This window comes from Arvicola amphibius, chromosome 4, assembly GCF_903992535.2.
Source record: "Arvicola amphibius chromosome 4, mArvAmp1.2, whole genome shotgun sequence".
Lineage (NCBI taxonomy): Eukaryota > Metazoa > Chordata > Mammalia > Rodentia > Cricetidae > Arvicola > Arvicola amphibius.
This window is the reverse complement of record NC_052050.1, coordinates 47,627,780-47,643,676: the sequence shown is the minus strand read 5'-3', so window position 1 is coordinate 47,643,676 and position 15,897 is coordinate 47,627,780. Positions and strand designations below refer to the sequence as shown.

The window sequence follows — 15,897 nt, the reverse complement described above, 5'->3', positions numbered from 1 at the left end:
GTCAGAAGATGTTTTAGTTTGCTTTCTGTTGCTGTGATGGAATGCTCCCCCTGGCCAGAAGCAATTTAGGTGGAGGAAGTGACTTCTGGGTCACAATCCATCCTTTCAGGAAGTCAGGACAGGAATTTAAGCAGGAACTTGAAGCAGAAACCGGGAGGAAAGCTTGTTGGCTCACTCTCCGCTCTGGTCAGCTATCTTATGTTGCCTAGAGTCACCCACCTAGGGAGAGCTGGTACCACTCAGAGTGGGCTGGGACCTCCCACATCAGTTAGCAATCAGTATCATCTTTAGGAGACATGGCCACAGACCAATCTGATTTGAGCAATCCCTCACCTGAGATTCTCTTAGATGATTTAGCTCTAAGAAGGGCTTCATTCTAAGGCAACCACTCTCTCTACCACTAAGCCATACTTGATCTCTTGTCTCTTTTAATAATGAGAAATTTTTTTGGTTATATATTGTACATGTGTTTATGTATGCATATATGAAGTCAAAGCTCAATTCCTCGAAGCTTACTATACTCATGTCTTTAAGTCTTTTATCTGGAATCACGATCAATACAGTTTTTCTTTTTTTCCAGATTTATTTAATTAATCAATGTATTTTATTTTTTGAGGCACAGTTTCTCTGTGTAGCTCTGGCTATCCTGGAACTCACTCTATAGACCAGCCTGGCCTTGAACTCACAAAGATCCGCCTGCCTCTGCCTTCTGAGTGCTGGGATTAAAGGCGTGCGCCGTCACCGCTCAGTTTTTCCAGATATTTTGTTGAAATCTTTTTCCAGATTAAAAATGTTCAAAGTTTATTCTTTACCCTGTCATTCAAGTTAGTTCTGCTATAATTTAGCACTCTAACATCTACTCCCACACATATTTACTGACTTTCAAGCCTATTTTTAGTATCTTGTAGTTGTAGACCTTTTCTACTAACCATCCCTCCACAGCTGCACTTCCCACTTCTTCCCTTCACTTATGTCACACAGCCAGAAGACAGGGCAGGGAGAGGACATGGTCTTTGAGCCCAGATATCTAAATACCTGCTCTATATTAATAGTGCCCCCCCAAAACGGAAGCTACTGTTTGAAACAGGAATGAACCTTTATTGAGCACTTATTGTGTGCTGGGACAGTTTAATACCTTTCAATATTTTAAGCCAATGGAGTAAATATTGTTATTGCTATTTTATTGAGGAAGAAAATGTAGACATAGAAAGGTTAAGTTACCCAAAGTCATAGAGCCGAGAACTCCCAGTTTTTCCAGGCAGGAGGCTTAGAGCTCAGGGCTCAGGTTGTCATACTACCCAGCTTCGTTGTGGAGTCCCTCTGGGGCCTATGTGCTCTTACGCACTCCTGGACAACTGCAGCACTGGCTCTGCATTTCTGTTCTTTGCTTTGGTGGCTGGGGAGGGGGGTGTCAGTTCGAAACTGGCTGCAGCTCCACATCGGCCTGATCCATGGCGTCGTCAGAGTAGGCAAGACACATCTTGTTTTGACGCCTTAGAAATCATTCTCTTCTAGACACGGCCCAGGATGCCCCCAGCATATTAGAAAATATCTAGCGTCTAGAAAATGGGCAAGGCATAAGGAAAGAGAGGCCATGATTTCCTGACATAGCTGGGGCAGAGCATGGCTGGGCTGGGGAATCTCCCTCAGCCTCGTCCATAACCGGAACACGTTTCTCTCTGTGGACAGAAGAGCTAAAGACGCAGAGCCATGCTTGTGCCGGCTGCGTACCTCACAAGCGAGTGAGCCATGGGCGTCGCTTTTGACTTTTCTGGCTGAGAAATTCCCGTTGTTTCTGTAACTCTCGCGAGACCTTCAAGCGCAGGCTGCGCTCTGATCTTGCGCATGCGCATATTGCCACGCCTGCGCACAGGCTTCTTGCTCTGCCTCGCTGTACAGCACGCGGCCGCCGAGGGAGGCGAGGTTAACTCGAGGGCTCCGTTTGTACGTGGTGTTGGCGGGGATTCCAGAAGGGAAATACCGTGGCCCCGTGACTGTCTGTGTTAGGCGGCGGCAGGGGTGGGGTGAGGGTGGGGGTTTCGGGGAGAACATGAATTCTGACTGGAAAATGTAACCCTTCCTTCAGTGCGGGACCCACACAGGCCTTTTCCGGCCTCCTCCTCGTGAGGCAAGGTGTTAGGGAGGGTGTGTCTGTGGGTTGGGTAGCCCCCTCCCCCCGCTACACACACACACACACACACACACACACACACTACACACACCACACACACACAAAAATACACACACCCGACTCACACCACACATACATATAGAGAGGGTGTGTCTGTGGGTTGGGTAGTCCCCCCTCCCCCCTACACATACACACACCCCGTACACACACACACAAAACCACACATACCCTATACACACCACACACACATACATACACAGAGGGTGTGGGTGTGTCTGTGGGTTGGGTAGCCCCCTTCCCCCGCCACACACACACACACACACACACACACCACACCCTACACACACCACACACCCATACACCCACAAACACACACACACACACACCATACACATACCACATACACACAAACACACACACCCTACACACCATACACACACACACACACACACACACACACACACACACACACACCCCTTCCTGAGGCAGGATCTCTTGGCAGCTGAGGCTTTAGTGGTCTACACCTGTAGCTCCTGCCCCTGGGCGGTAGAGACCCAGCAAAACCAGTAGTTTAAGTGAGTCTGGTTGTGAAACCCTGCCTTACATGCTGCAGCTTTAGGATAATTTTTGGACATTAGCGTTACCTGTTTGATTTATATTTTAGTTGTGTTCACATCAGTCTGTCTCATTGGGCAGTGAATTTGCAGCAGAAGTTATTTGGGTTTATGTCTGGACTTTTTCATGGGCAAGTATTTGTTAACTTAAATTAACATATAAATATATTAGGAAGCTAAAAGCAGAAAAAATATAATGAAAACAATGTTTTACTTGTTTCTCCAAGTTTGCCAGTGCCTTTAGTCCCTTTTCCTTAAAGCTTTGGTCCAGAATTCCTACAATGGGTCTTTCATTCTGAAATAAATTACTTAGACTGTCTAAAAAGTCTGTGTATATTTAGGAAACTATTATATCACCCATCTTAACTTATTTGAACATAGCTGGAAACATAGGATATGTTTCATATTCTTAGTCATAAAGCAATTCTTGAAGTGGTCACTTTAGAAAGTTTTAAACCATACTGCTCATACTTAATAGGCTGAAAATTTGGTCTTGTTGATAATGAGTTACAAGCTTCTTCCTTTGAAAGTTTAGTCAGCTTCATTTTGTGATGCCAAGTCCAAAGCTGTGATACTGAAGAAAATGAAGAGAAACCTAAATGAAAATTCAACTCGAAGTACAGCAGGTATTGAAAAGCCTTTACATTTTTAGGTATTTTTCAGATACCACATAAGGCGTATAGTTTCTAGGAACATTTTGGAAGGAACTTTTTAAAGAGATTAAACATTAGCCTCTTTTTTTTCATATCCAAAAGAGGTAAAGAGGTTTGTGAAGGTACAGTATTTAGTACTGTCGAGATGAGAGTAGAATGAAAATGACTGAGATTTCCTCTGGTGCTTGTTTTCTCCAAAATGTAAGTGAATGGTTTACTTATGCTTGTAAGCAGGAAACAAAGAAATACATTTTTTTGTGGTTTCATGATTGATTTGTTCAAAATGTTTTTAGAAGCATTACTGTTTTCTAATATTTTGTATTTACATTTTGTCGATTATTAGGTAATATAAGGACAGAAGTCAAGAATGATGAGAGTTAGGGAAGTGATCATAATGTACAATGAAGATCATAATAATAATTTATGGTGGGCACACCGTATTCTATACATTTCATCAGAAGTATTATTTAATTCTTATCATCACCTCTGTTTTCTAGATAAGAAACCAAGGTACAAAGACCTTAAATAACCTACTTAGTGGTAGAAACAGGACTTGAACCTAGAAATCTCTGATTTTAGACTCCATAATCCTAATCACCATGTTATGCTTCTCTGTATGTATCATGGGCACAAAGAGTTTAAGGAAACTGCTCACATTTAACTTTGAAGTTGTTTTCAAATTCACTTTGAAGGCACAGTTTAAACATCGGCAGCCTGACTCAAGAGCCCACCTGATTCTAGTTTTTCATTAGAGAGCCTCCACAGTTAGTATTCTCCTGCAGTGCAGTAAGAAAGGGGCAGCAAGACAATGGTAGCGTGTCAAGAGTTTCTGAACTAAGACTTAAGAACTTGGGCCCTATCTAGGATTTCTAGTTCTTGCTTTGAATATGTCTTTTGTACCTGAATTCCCTTGTAGCTTCTAAAGTTTATTTATTTACTTATTTATTTATTTTTGACTGGAGAACCTGCCTCTGGGATCTGGAGGAAGTGGTGATAGTATTTATTTTCATTTGGATTGGGTATTATCATTCTTTTAAGGCAATTAAGGTGATTCTCAATCTGTGGGTTGTGACCCCCCTTTGGGGATTGCATATCAGATATCCTGCATATCACATATTTACATTACAATTCATAACAGTAGCAAAACTATAGTTATGATGTAGCAATGAAATAATTTTTATGGTTGGGATTCCTACAACATGAGTAACTGTATTAAAGGGTCATATAGCATTAGGAAAGTTGAGAGCCACTGTCTAAGATATTTTCAAAATGATCCATAGAAAAATATCATTATAGATAGCTGGGACATTTGTTAAAATTATAATTTGGGTTTCAGACTAAATATATTGAGATAAAATTGTCAACATTGGGAATCGTAATCTTTGAACCCACATGTTAATCAGAATTCTAGGATAAATCTTAGTCAAATTGAAGTTTGATGACTATGGCTCCAGAAGCTGGCTGTCACACACTAAAACATGGGTAGAATTTTGGAAAACGTGGTTCATAGTTTCTTCTTTCTTAGCTTTGGTATATTCTGTAGGTACTCTGCTGCTGATAAGAAATTAGACAAGCAGAAGAGGGAAATATGGAAAAGAAGTAGATTTGGGAAATGTTTGAGGATAAAAACAGAGAATTGCTTACAAGTAAGAATTAAGGTGATAAGGTAGTAGAAGAAAGGACTTTAGAAATACTGGTGAGCTATTTAGGACTTCTAAAAGATTATAAAAATCATTTTAAGAACATATAAATATATCTGGTGTATTAGCATATAGAAGTAGACAAACTATGCATCATTACATATTATTAATGGTAATTAGTCTAGAAATAGATATACTTACCTGATTTATACTAATTTATTGGTACCTTCAATGTAGGCTGTTTGCCTGTGCCATTATTCAATCAGAAAAAGAGGACCAGACAGCCATTAACTTCTACTCCACTTCAGAATGATCCAGGTACCAGTACTGTTTCTGACAGTTACAGTTTCCCTCCTTTGCCAACAGGTAAGAAAATGAGTAAGGTGGAAATTTCAAGAGACAAGAACTAGGATTGTAGAAAATTCCTGGGTCTCTCATTGAAGCAAGTCCCTGCTGTTTTTCACGGCTCAGATATAGAGATTACTTGGCTCCTTCTGAGCATTCCAGCACAGGAGTTTTGAGTTGCCTTGTCTACGAGGGTGGCTTAGCATTTAAATAGAGTATCTTTATGTCTGGAGCCTTTGTTCTAATAAAGTAGAAATCCACAGTGCAAAGATTGTTTTTCTTTCTCAGAACAGATTACTGTGACATATATTTGGTAGGAAAGAATGGAAGAATTTGTGTTACCTCAGAAACAGGGAAAAGTGTATATGAAGTATAAGAAAAAAATGGAAAAAAAATGGACTGTAGAAAAGACACAAACCCAGGAACTTCTGGTGCTGTGTTCTAGTCATTGCTTTCTTAGGGCATTTTTGCCTGCTTTTCTTTGTTGTGTTTTTTACTCTTTTTCTGAAAATTCTTAAGTTGCAGCTTAACCATTGAGTAGGGGACAGACTTTTAGGAGGTGCTTGTAATTGTGATGACTCTACCTCTGTGCACAGGACTAGTGCCCATAAAAAGGAGGATGAAGGAGAAGTATGTTTGCTGCTTCTGTCATATGAGGATACACTAAGGGGCTATCTCTGAAGCAGAGAACATGCTTTCACCAAATACCTAGTTTGTTGTTACCTCAATCTAAGATGAGTCTCCAGCACTGTCAAAAATTCCTATTTGTAAATTATCCAGTTTGAGATATTTTGTTCTAAGCTACTCTCATCTAGTATGCCCTTATATAGCTTCAACTAGTACATTGTGTAAGTTGCTATTGCTGGGAATTTACATATTCTAGCTCTACTTTTTAGAAACCGACTCCTTCTGTAACTCTTGATTAAGTTTTGGAGTCAGGAAGCTTCTAATGTGACACCTTTTAAGTGAGACCACTAAAATCTTGTCACCCTGTGAACCAGTAAGCTAGCTAGCTGTATGTTTACCTATCTATCTATCTATCTATCTATCTATCTATCTATCTATCTATCTATCTATCTATCTATTTATCTATCTATCTATCTGCATGTGTGTTCCAGAGATGAGACTCAGGTCATCATGCTTGATGGCACTAAGCCATCTTGTTCACCTGCTCAATGTTTACTGACTTTTTATTTACCTCTGAAAGAAGGCACTGATAGGCAAACATTCTGGAATAGATTTGGTCCATTATGTTATGTATATTTAAATTTTGGAGACAAACTTTAAAATTACTATTGGAATCATATGTGAATAAAATATTAAATATAAAATTTTTATATATAGCAGTACTCATTTTAAATTTCATTTAGTATATTTCCATAGACTTTGATATAGTCATTAAATTGTTTTTCTTTAACACCAGAAATTTAAAAGTATAAAGTTAGCATATAACATTCCCATTTTCAAAATTTAAATTTTATTTTTAGTATGTGCGAATGAGTGCACATGTATGCATATCATGATGGTATGTGTGTGTAGGTCAGAGGACAACTTTTGGGAGTCAGTTCTCTCATTCCACGTGGTTTTGGCATCAAACTCAAAATATGAGACTTCCATGGCAAATGTCTTTTCCCACAGAGAGCCATATTTCGTCCCCATTCCTTTTTTATGGATAAAAGGTAGAAAATGGGCATGCATAAGACACCATTTATCTTAGCATTCTCTACCACTTAAAATCTTCCTTACTATTTAAAATGTTTAATAAGTAGCATGAGTACTGAACATGAGAAATTAACAAGTGTGAACTATTACATGTGGAAATACATTTTTTTTGTTTTGTTTTTTGTTTTTGAGACAGGGTTTCTCTGTAGCTTTGGAGCCTGTCCTGGAACTAGCTCTTGTAGACCAGGCTGGCCTCGAACTCAGAGATCTGCCTGTCTCTGCCTCCCAAGTGCTGGGATTAAAGGCGTGCACCACCACCGCCCGACCAGGAAATATGATTTTTTATCTTGATTTATTAGTTTGGGATACAGTCAACTTTTAAAAGAGAGTAACATCTGTCTTGTGACATAATGGGTAGGAGAAAGATTCCCCCCACCACGTGGAGCAGGAGGAAGAGATGGCTCTATGGTCATAAGAATGGGAGAACTATCCCTGACCTCACCAGCTGCAACACTCGGGATAACAGGGCCTGTGCCTCAACAGAATGACACAATAAAGCCAACCCTGTTAGTGCACATGTGGATGAGCCAGGCTTGAAGATGTGAGCATGGGGGAGCTGCCCACTGCTAATCTGTCTTGTGGTAGCATGGACAGGGGAAAGAAGTCCTCCCCCGTGCCCACCAATGCCTGGAACAGGTAGGAGAACTGTCCCTGTGGTCACAAGAGTGGGAGAGCTATCCCTGTTCCCACCAGCTGCAACTCTCAGGAGAGCAAACCCCGTACCCCGGCAGGGCAGCACAACAGATCCAACCCTGTTAGCGGAGGTGTGGGTGAGCCACTCCCAAAATCGTAAGCATGGGACAGCTGTCCCCATTTCTTATCTGGTCAACCAACTCCTACAGCAGCTCAGGCCCAGACCCAGGGTTATGACTTGGCCTGCCCCAACATCCACCCCATCTATGGTCTGCTGGAGCATGTTAAAGCCTGACCCACAGGCCCAAAGCTGCCAGAACACAACACAGGGTGCCAGTGGGCTGTACAGTCTAGGAAGAGCACTAGTACGGGCCCAGCATCACATGGGTAGTGGAGACCAGGGGCCTCAAACCAGACCAATGACTCTTTGCAATGCAAGTAGAGAAGTATGGACTACGGAGTATACTGCATGACTTGTTGGCTCAACTTCAGCTTCTATATGAAATTTTGAATTTTTTCCCTATTAAATTTTTTTAAAATTTTTTTTCTTCAGTTTTTTTTCTCTTGAATTTTGTTTTATTGGTGGGGGGGATGCAAGGGCAGAGGGCAGATGTGACGAGACGGGGAATAAATGGGATCAGGATACTTCATGTAAAAAACAGAATAAATTTTATTAATAATGATAAAAAAGAGAGTAAGGGAATAGAGAGATGGCTCAGTGGTTAAGAGAAATTACTGGTTTTTCAAGGGATCTGAGTTTGGTTCTTATCACCCATGTCAGGTATCTTACAACCTCTTATAACTCCAACTCCAGGGGATCCTCTGGCCTCCATGGACATGTTCCCTCATGTACCTACACCCTATAATTAAAACATAAAATAGAAATCTTGAAAACATAAGAGAGTAACTAGAACAGAATAGAAATGTCAGTGTATATCATGCATAGTAAGGATTAGATTTGATGTTAAAATTTTGTTATCTTACCCTTTCATTCTATGTCTCTCCATTAGTCTCATACACTAGCTATCTAGTTACCAGTTATGATTTATTTCTTGATGTAGGGTAGAATAAAGTTTAAGAAACATTGGATTTGACTAAATTTATGTTTCCAGTTACAAGGCACTATGTTAGAATTGATTGTGGAAAAGACAGATTAAACTATTTTTACAATGGGGAAGAAAGATGTCTATAAAATTAGGCAGGCTATGACAAATCCTACAATCAAATGCTACTGAGGACTGCGTCTTTATCTTCAAATTGTTAGATCTCTCAAATTTATTAAATATAAGGAATTATTTTTAAAAAAGTATCTTATTTTTACTTTTTTATACTTTTGAGATTGGGCATGGGAAGCTGTGTATCCAGAGGTGACTCCCTTAAAGAAAACAACGAATATAGGGTATGTGTAAAAATATGAACCAATAAATGTGTGTCTGTTACTGAGTGATGCTATTTTTCTTTATGCATTTCTCAACTTGAAAGCAAACTATATTTAACAATATATTTCATTGAAAGGCAAATACCAGCTTCTGCTTCTTATTCCCTGAAAAGTCAAGACTCTGTGTCTAAACCTATGCAGTCAAGTGCTGAAAGCAGCCAGAGTGGTTGGGGGTAAGTCTGCCTTTGTTTCCTTCTCTTCTGTCCTTAAAAAAAGATCTTCCTTAGAAATACATTTAGGAAATTTCTACATTAATAAATAACTGGTATTTGAATATAATCTATGCACACCTTTCTGTATACTTTAAATTGTACAATGTAATACATTGTAAATGTTATGTAGTAGGGCGTGGTGTACATAAGTAATAATAACAAGTATATGTCGGGTATAGCTGTAATTTTTTCCAAATATTTTTGATGAGTGGTTTGTTCTGATCTGTTGGGGCAGAACTTGTGGATATATATGGAAGGCCTAAACTGACCTAAAAGTAGTAGGTTCAGCTGACTTGAGCTAGTAGGAACTTACTGACTCTGGACTGATAGCAGGGGAACCTGCATAGGACCAAACTAGGTTCTTTGAATGTGGGGGACAGTTGTGTGGCTTGGGCAGTCTGTGTGAATACTGGCAATGGGACCAGGATTTATCCCTAGTGCTTGAACTAGCTTTTGGAACCCATTCTTTTTGGAGGGATATCTTGCTTAGCCTAAATATGGTGGGGGGAAGGCTTTGGTCCTGCCTCAAAGTGATGTGTTAGATTTTGTTGACTCCCCATGGGAAGCCTTACCTAACTCTTTGAGGAGTGGATAGGGTGGGAAAAGATGGAGGGAGTTGGAGGAGGGAGGGAGTGGGAAGTGGGATAGGTATGTAAGATGAGAAAAGATCATTTTAAAAATATAAATAAAATAGTAGGTTTTTATATAGCTTTTAAATATACTTTTTGTTTTGATTATGTCCCGATCTTCCCTGTATGCCTATCTTTATTCCTACATAAACTCTTCTATCCCCAGTATCCACAGTCTCTCCTTTCATATTGCCTATGTTCTGTTATGCTCCCCCTAAGATACTTCTTCAATGTCCCCTTTTTAGCCACTTGGCCTCTATAAGTATTCTAAGTTAAACATATCTATCTAAAAAAATTGAAGCTAGGATTCACATATGAGAACATGACATTTGTTGATATTAGCCTGGGTTTCCTCACTTAGTATAATATTTTCTAGTTCCATCAGTTTATTGGAAGATTTTACAATTAAAAATTTTTTTACAACAGAATAAGATTCCACTGTATATGTTAATCATATTTTTATTATCTATTCATTACTAATGGACATTTAGGCTGATTCCCTTTCACTGCTATTATGATTAGACCAGCAAGATTGGATAAGGAAGAATCTCCATAGTATGACATAGAGTTCTTTGGACATTAAAGGTGATAGAGCTTGGTTATATAATAGTTCTATTACCAGATTTGAGAATTTCATACACACATACAATGAAATATAACTATATATGACACTAATTTCTTACTCTTACACTTCCATGTATTTCAACAATGTCCCCCTTTAATTTCATGTCTTTTTATTTTTTATTTTTTGGATACAAGATATCTTTATGTAGTCCTGCCCCACCTGAATTCTGAACTTACCAGTGACTTGCTGCTATATAACTTTGTATGAGTTATTTCTTCCCTATGGGTGTCTCTAAGTTTGGAAAGAGAAGTAATACTATATTGTACCATTTTGCAATGAATGATGTGTTTGAAATTTCTCACTACATAGTAGCTGCAAACCACTGATTGTCATAAAAATGAAAAAAATCATCAGTTTTTTCTAAATAAAAAGACAGAGAAGTATGTTCTACTTTTACAGCTTCAGAGGCGACAACAGAAATACCAGCTTGAGAACTTGGGATAAAAATGATTTCCGTCCTCAGCATAAAACAGCAAACCCAGCAGCAAACAGTAAATTCAATTCTTATCCAATGAATTTGGGAGCTCAACAACAGAAACAGTCAGGAATGCCTGAATTTCCCAACTTACATGGACACAAGGAAACTGGAGTACTCAGACAAACATGTTTATCAAAGCTGCCTGGCTCTACAGTGAAAGGCCCGGACAGAGCCAGTGCACTGCAGACATTTAAGCCTAGTTTTCAACAAAATCAATTTAAGAAAACAGTGTTGGGTGACACCCCAAGAGAAAACACTCTGAAGGTAAACATTTAAATATTAATGAATGACTTATTTACATGTTTAAATGTGTAGTAAGTATGTAGATAGATACATCCATGCTATATACAGATTCACACAAATACCCAGTTTCCTATTAGAGTAGGTGAATGTTAGTTTCTGAACTGTGTTACATTTTTTTATAATGATTTTAGAATTTATTACTGATTTTTACTCTTTTAGTTATTAAGGTAACAATAGTTTATTGTTTGTAGAAACAATCTATACTTTTTATTGCCATTTCCCCAAAAGATATCAGAAATACTTTCCTGCAAAGTGCCAGATAATATTTTTGGCATTATGAACCATACTCTCTTTGTTGTAGTTATTTTACTTCATGACTGAACTCTGCCATTGTAACTTATAAGCAGCCACAGACACCGCATTAGTGAATGAACATGGCTATGGTCCAATAAAAGTTGATAAAATCAGTGGGTTAGATTTGGGGTGTAGGCCATAGTTCACTGACTTCTGCTTCATAGTTCACACTGACTTCTGCTTCATAGTTCACAGGACTTCTGGTCCTGTTCTGACTTTCCTGTTTTCTACACTGTATTGCAAAGTGCTGTTCACCCTGGACTCTTCACACTGTGAATAATATGACATATACTGATACCTATCAGCTTTGAATCCCATTCTTCTACAGAGCATGTACCTGTTCCTCAGCTGCACTTCTGATTGCCTTTGAAATGTTTTCTACACATGTGCAGGTTGTCTTCTCTCATTCCTCATCCCAGGGCCAGATCCATTGTTCCTCTGTACATGTATGTGTTCTGGGGGGCTGCATTTCCTTACTTGGTGCCTCACCCTGGTAGCCTCTGTTTTTTGGCATCTACCAAAGGTCAGCTACATGGGGGGTCACTGGGTGGATGTTGATGTTGAGAGGTGGAGGTTTGTTTTGTCCTACTTCAGTATCTTATCAGTAGCAATGTCTGTGTCCCTTTGTGAGCCCAGTTTTCATGGTCATGATCGTTCTATCTTTGTCTCTCTGCCCTTTTAGTTTGTTACTGCTGTTAGTGTTTGGATGTTTAAGTAGTCTGTATTTGTTCAGACTATAATCTGAACATCATTTTGTTTAGCAAGCAATTAGGGTCAATTCTTTTTTTTTATTTTCTGGAATAAAGAGGATAAGATAGCATGCTTTATAGTGATTCTCAATATTATGCTACTTTGTACACAGAATGATCTGGCACCGTCACCCTAGTAACAATGGCTCACGGTGGCATTCATCTTCAAGGAGGCATATTTAACTCTTGCTTAGGGGTTGAAGATGGGGAAACTTGGAAAATAGTTTTGTCAGTTCTCTTTACAACCCTTACCCCCATAAAGGAAATTGTTACCCTAACTTTCAAAGTTAGTATCTTTTTTGCTTACTTGCTTGTTTGTTTTAAGACAGGGTCTCACTCTGTTACCTTGAACTCACTATGCACACTAGGCTGGCTTCAAACTCAGGAGATCTGCCTGTCTCTGCCTCCCAAGTGCTGTGATAAAAAGCTGTATTTCTAGATCTTCAAACAAATGAACAAACACATAAACAAACTTATAAAGGATGAGGCTGAAGTGATGGCTCAGTGGTTAAACACAGTGGCCACACTTTTGAAGAACTTGTGTTCTGTTCCCAGCACCCATATGATAGCTCACAACCTTCTGAAACTCCAGTTACAGGGGATCTGACTTCTGTGGGTACCACATATACCCATATGCACACATAAATACACACAAGCAAAACATATGTGTAGCAGTCAGAGGGCATTTATACGGAGGTCAGGAGGTCAGAGGATAACTTTGTAGAGTTGGGTTTCATGTGTTCTGGGGATCCAACTCAGGTCATTAAGCTTATATGGCAAGTACTTCATCCACTGGGACATCTCTCTTACCTCATAGTTCTTTTCTTATTTTAAGTACATTCTTGTTTTTACACTATAATGCAATGCGATGTAATGCTGGCTTTAATTTGGGGGTTTAATTTCATTGAAACTTTTAGTAGTTCTTTTTACACATTCTACACGTGTACTTATTATAAGGACCTAGACTCTACATAGTTCAGAAAGTATAATGAATAAAATGAAACATTTTTCCAATGCTGTTTTCCCCCCAAAGGATGTCCCCTTGTGTCAGTTAAAGGAAAAAGATAATTCTTTAAGAATTATTTCTGCAGTCATTGAAAGCATGAGGTACTGGCGTGCACAAGTGCAGAGAACTGTACTTCTTTTTGAAATATTGGGTAGGTATAATATTTCAAGAGTATTTCAGTAATATGTTTGGATATTTTTAATGTCATTAGGAATGTCTAGGGTATCATGAAGAGTAACACAAATTGGAAAAGGAGATGATGTTTATTTGGGGAAATGTAGGCTGGCTTCAGAATAACAGATGTCTACTAACAGTGCATAGGAAATGGTTACTAAGTGATTGAATAACATACTTTGATAAAAATTTATGATGCTAAACATGAGTTAAGACTTGTATTTTTTGATGAAGAAACAGCTTTGAGAGATGTTAAAAATTTGCTCAAGGGAAAGGAAATGGGAAGATGTAGATTAAAACAATAAAAACTTGCAATTATGTAGGATGAATTAGCTTAGAGAGATAATGTGTTTCATAAAACTATGGTAAATATGTATTGAAAATTAGCCCCAAAGGTAGATTTTAGGTGCTTCTACCCTACCTCAGAATGTAACTGTGAAAGGGAATAGGTATGTCAATTTGTTTACCTGAAGTAATGAAAACATTTGACATCTATTTGTTTTTTCTCTGTTCTTGTGTGTCTTACAGGGATATAGTTTGTTTTAGGAAATTAAAAAATCAAGTTTGAACAATGTTACAAAATAGTATGAAGCTGAAGACTTGACACTAAAATTCTATTTCAATGTTGTTTTCATTAAACTATAAGGCTTATTTGTTGTTATAGTGCATTTTATTGTTACAACAGCTCTGGAATTCAGCCAGTCTACAAAACACACTGAAAGGATAATTCCTTCATAGAATTCCACTGTATAAATGAAATGGGGAGAGGCTGTTATGTAATGACACTTAAATATCACCTTTTCTTTGTTAAATTTTGTTTGTATTTATCAATATTAATTTCCCCACTTCCATGTTGCCTAGCTGTCTTGGATTCAGCTGTCACGCCTGGTCCACATTATTCAAAGACTTTTCTTATGAGAGATGGGAAAAATACTCTTCCATGTGTATTTTATGAAATTGTGAGTATCTTAAAGTGTCCACTTTCAATGTCTATGGCTAACAACAACAACAACAACACAAAAATCACATGAAAATATAGGCTACAGTCCTATGGCAGTAGAAAGTCTTTTAGCAAAAAGAATATCTATCATGAGCTGTTATGAGGAGAATCTTAAATTTTCCAGTAAGCAACTTCTTGCTAGTTTGTAAGAAGCCCTATCCATGATAGGGCCATTCCTCTGTGACAGGATATGTGTGTATACCTAGCTATCTTATAAGTAGCACAGAGAACCATACCATCTATGGTGATTCATGTTTATCATATCATATATCACATCATCATATATCATTTGTCATATTATAAATTAGACGTTGATCTTTAGATGAAGCAATACATAAGTTTTGACTTTTATGTTTTGAAAAACAGGATCGTGAACTTCCAAGACTGATCAGAGGCCGAGTTCACAGGTGTGTTGGACATTACGACCCAGACAAGAACATTTTCAAGTGTGTTTCTGTTAGACCAGCATCTGCTTCTGAACAAAAGACTTTCCAAGATTTTGTTAAAATTGTCGATGCGGAGATGAAGTATCATACTAAAGTAATGAATGAAATGTAAACAGTGACAAAGGGGGTTATGCAGTGTAAACTGAAGCATTCGCTGTTGTTAATTTACCTCTTGCATGGGTTTATCTCTATTATTTTTCTGTATTTCACTTCTTTTTATGAGAATAAAACTTTTTAAAAATAGATTTGACCTAAACAGCATAACTAGACCTTTTAACTTTGAAGTTGTGTTGAGCTATGCTTTACATTTGCTAAATTTTAAAAACCACTTCAGGTAAAAATGCTCACTGCATCAGAAAGAAATACATTCTTCATCTACTTGATTTTAGCCAAAGGGCTGAAAACTCTATCTTAGGTGTAAGTGACTCTTTAACATGGGATTAAAACATGTGAGGTAGCCCTCAAACCTTCAGACTTCAAAGGACAATACTGGAGGCACTCCCACTATCAGTATCTTGCTATAGGTTATTATGGATTAAGAAGGAAAGATGAGAATATGACACTACATAAATATATTTGATAACATTTCAAAGAAAGGACCATTTCTAAATAGATGCCTAACTGGTTCTATTTTAGTAGACAGTGAGACTGCTAGTCAGCAAGTTGAGGGCTCTTTAAGTCTCTGAATCAAAAGACAAATTGCTATACTGCTTGAGGTAATCTAATCATAGGTAACATGGAAAAATTCATTTTTGTACAAAATGAAGAAAAAGATCATGTCTAATTTCCAGGAACTTTATTTATA

At 38.2% G+C, this 15,897-nt stretch overlaps 1 protein-coding gene across 1 annotated transcript; it reads left to right on the top strand.

The window, feature by feature from the left end:
- Positions 1 to 3,328: 3,328 nt before the first annotated feature.
- Positions 3,329 to 15,204, top strand: Spata22 (spermatogenesis associated 22). The gene is made up of 8 exons (XM_038328789.1): positions 3,329 to 3,371; positions 5,276 to 5,404; positions 9,077 to 9,137; positions 9,254 to 9,349; positions 11,042 to 11,384; positions 13,500 to 13,623; positions 14,508 to 14,605; positions 15,013 to 15,204. The coding sequence occupies exons 1-8, from the start codon at positions 3,329 to 3,331 to the stop codon at positions 15,202 to 15,204; spliced, it is 1,086 nt and encodes a 361-aa protein (XP_038184717.1).
- Positions 15,205 to 15,897: the final 693 nt, after the last annotated feature.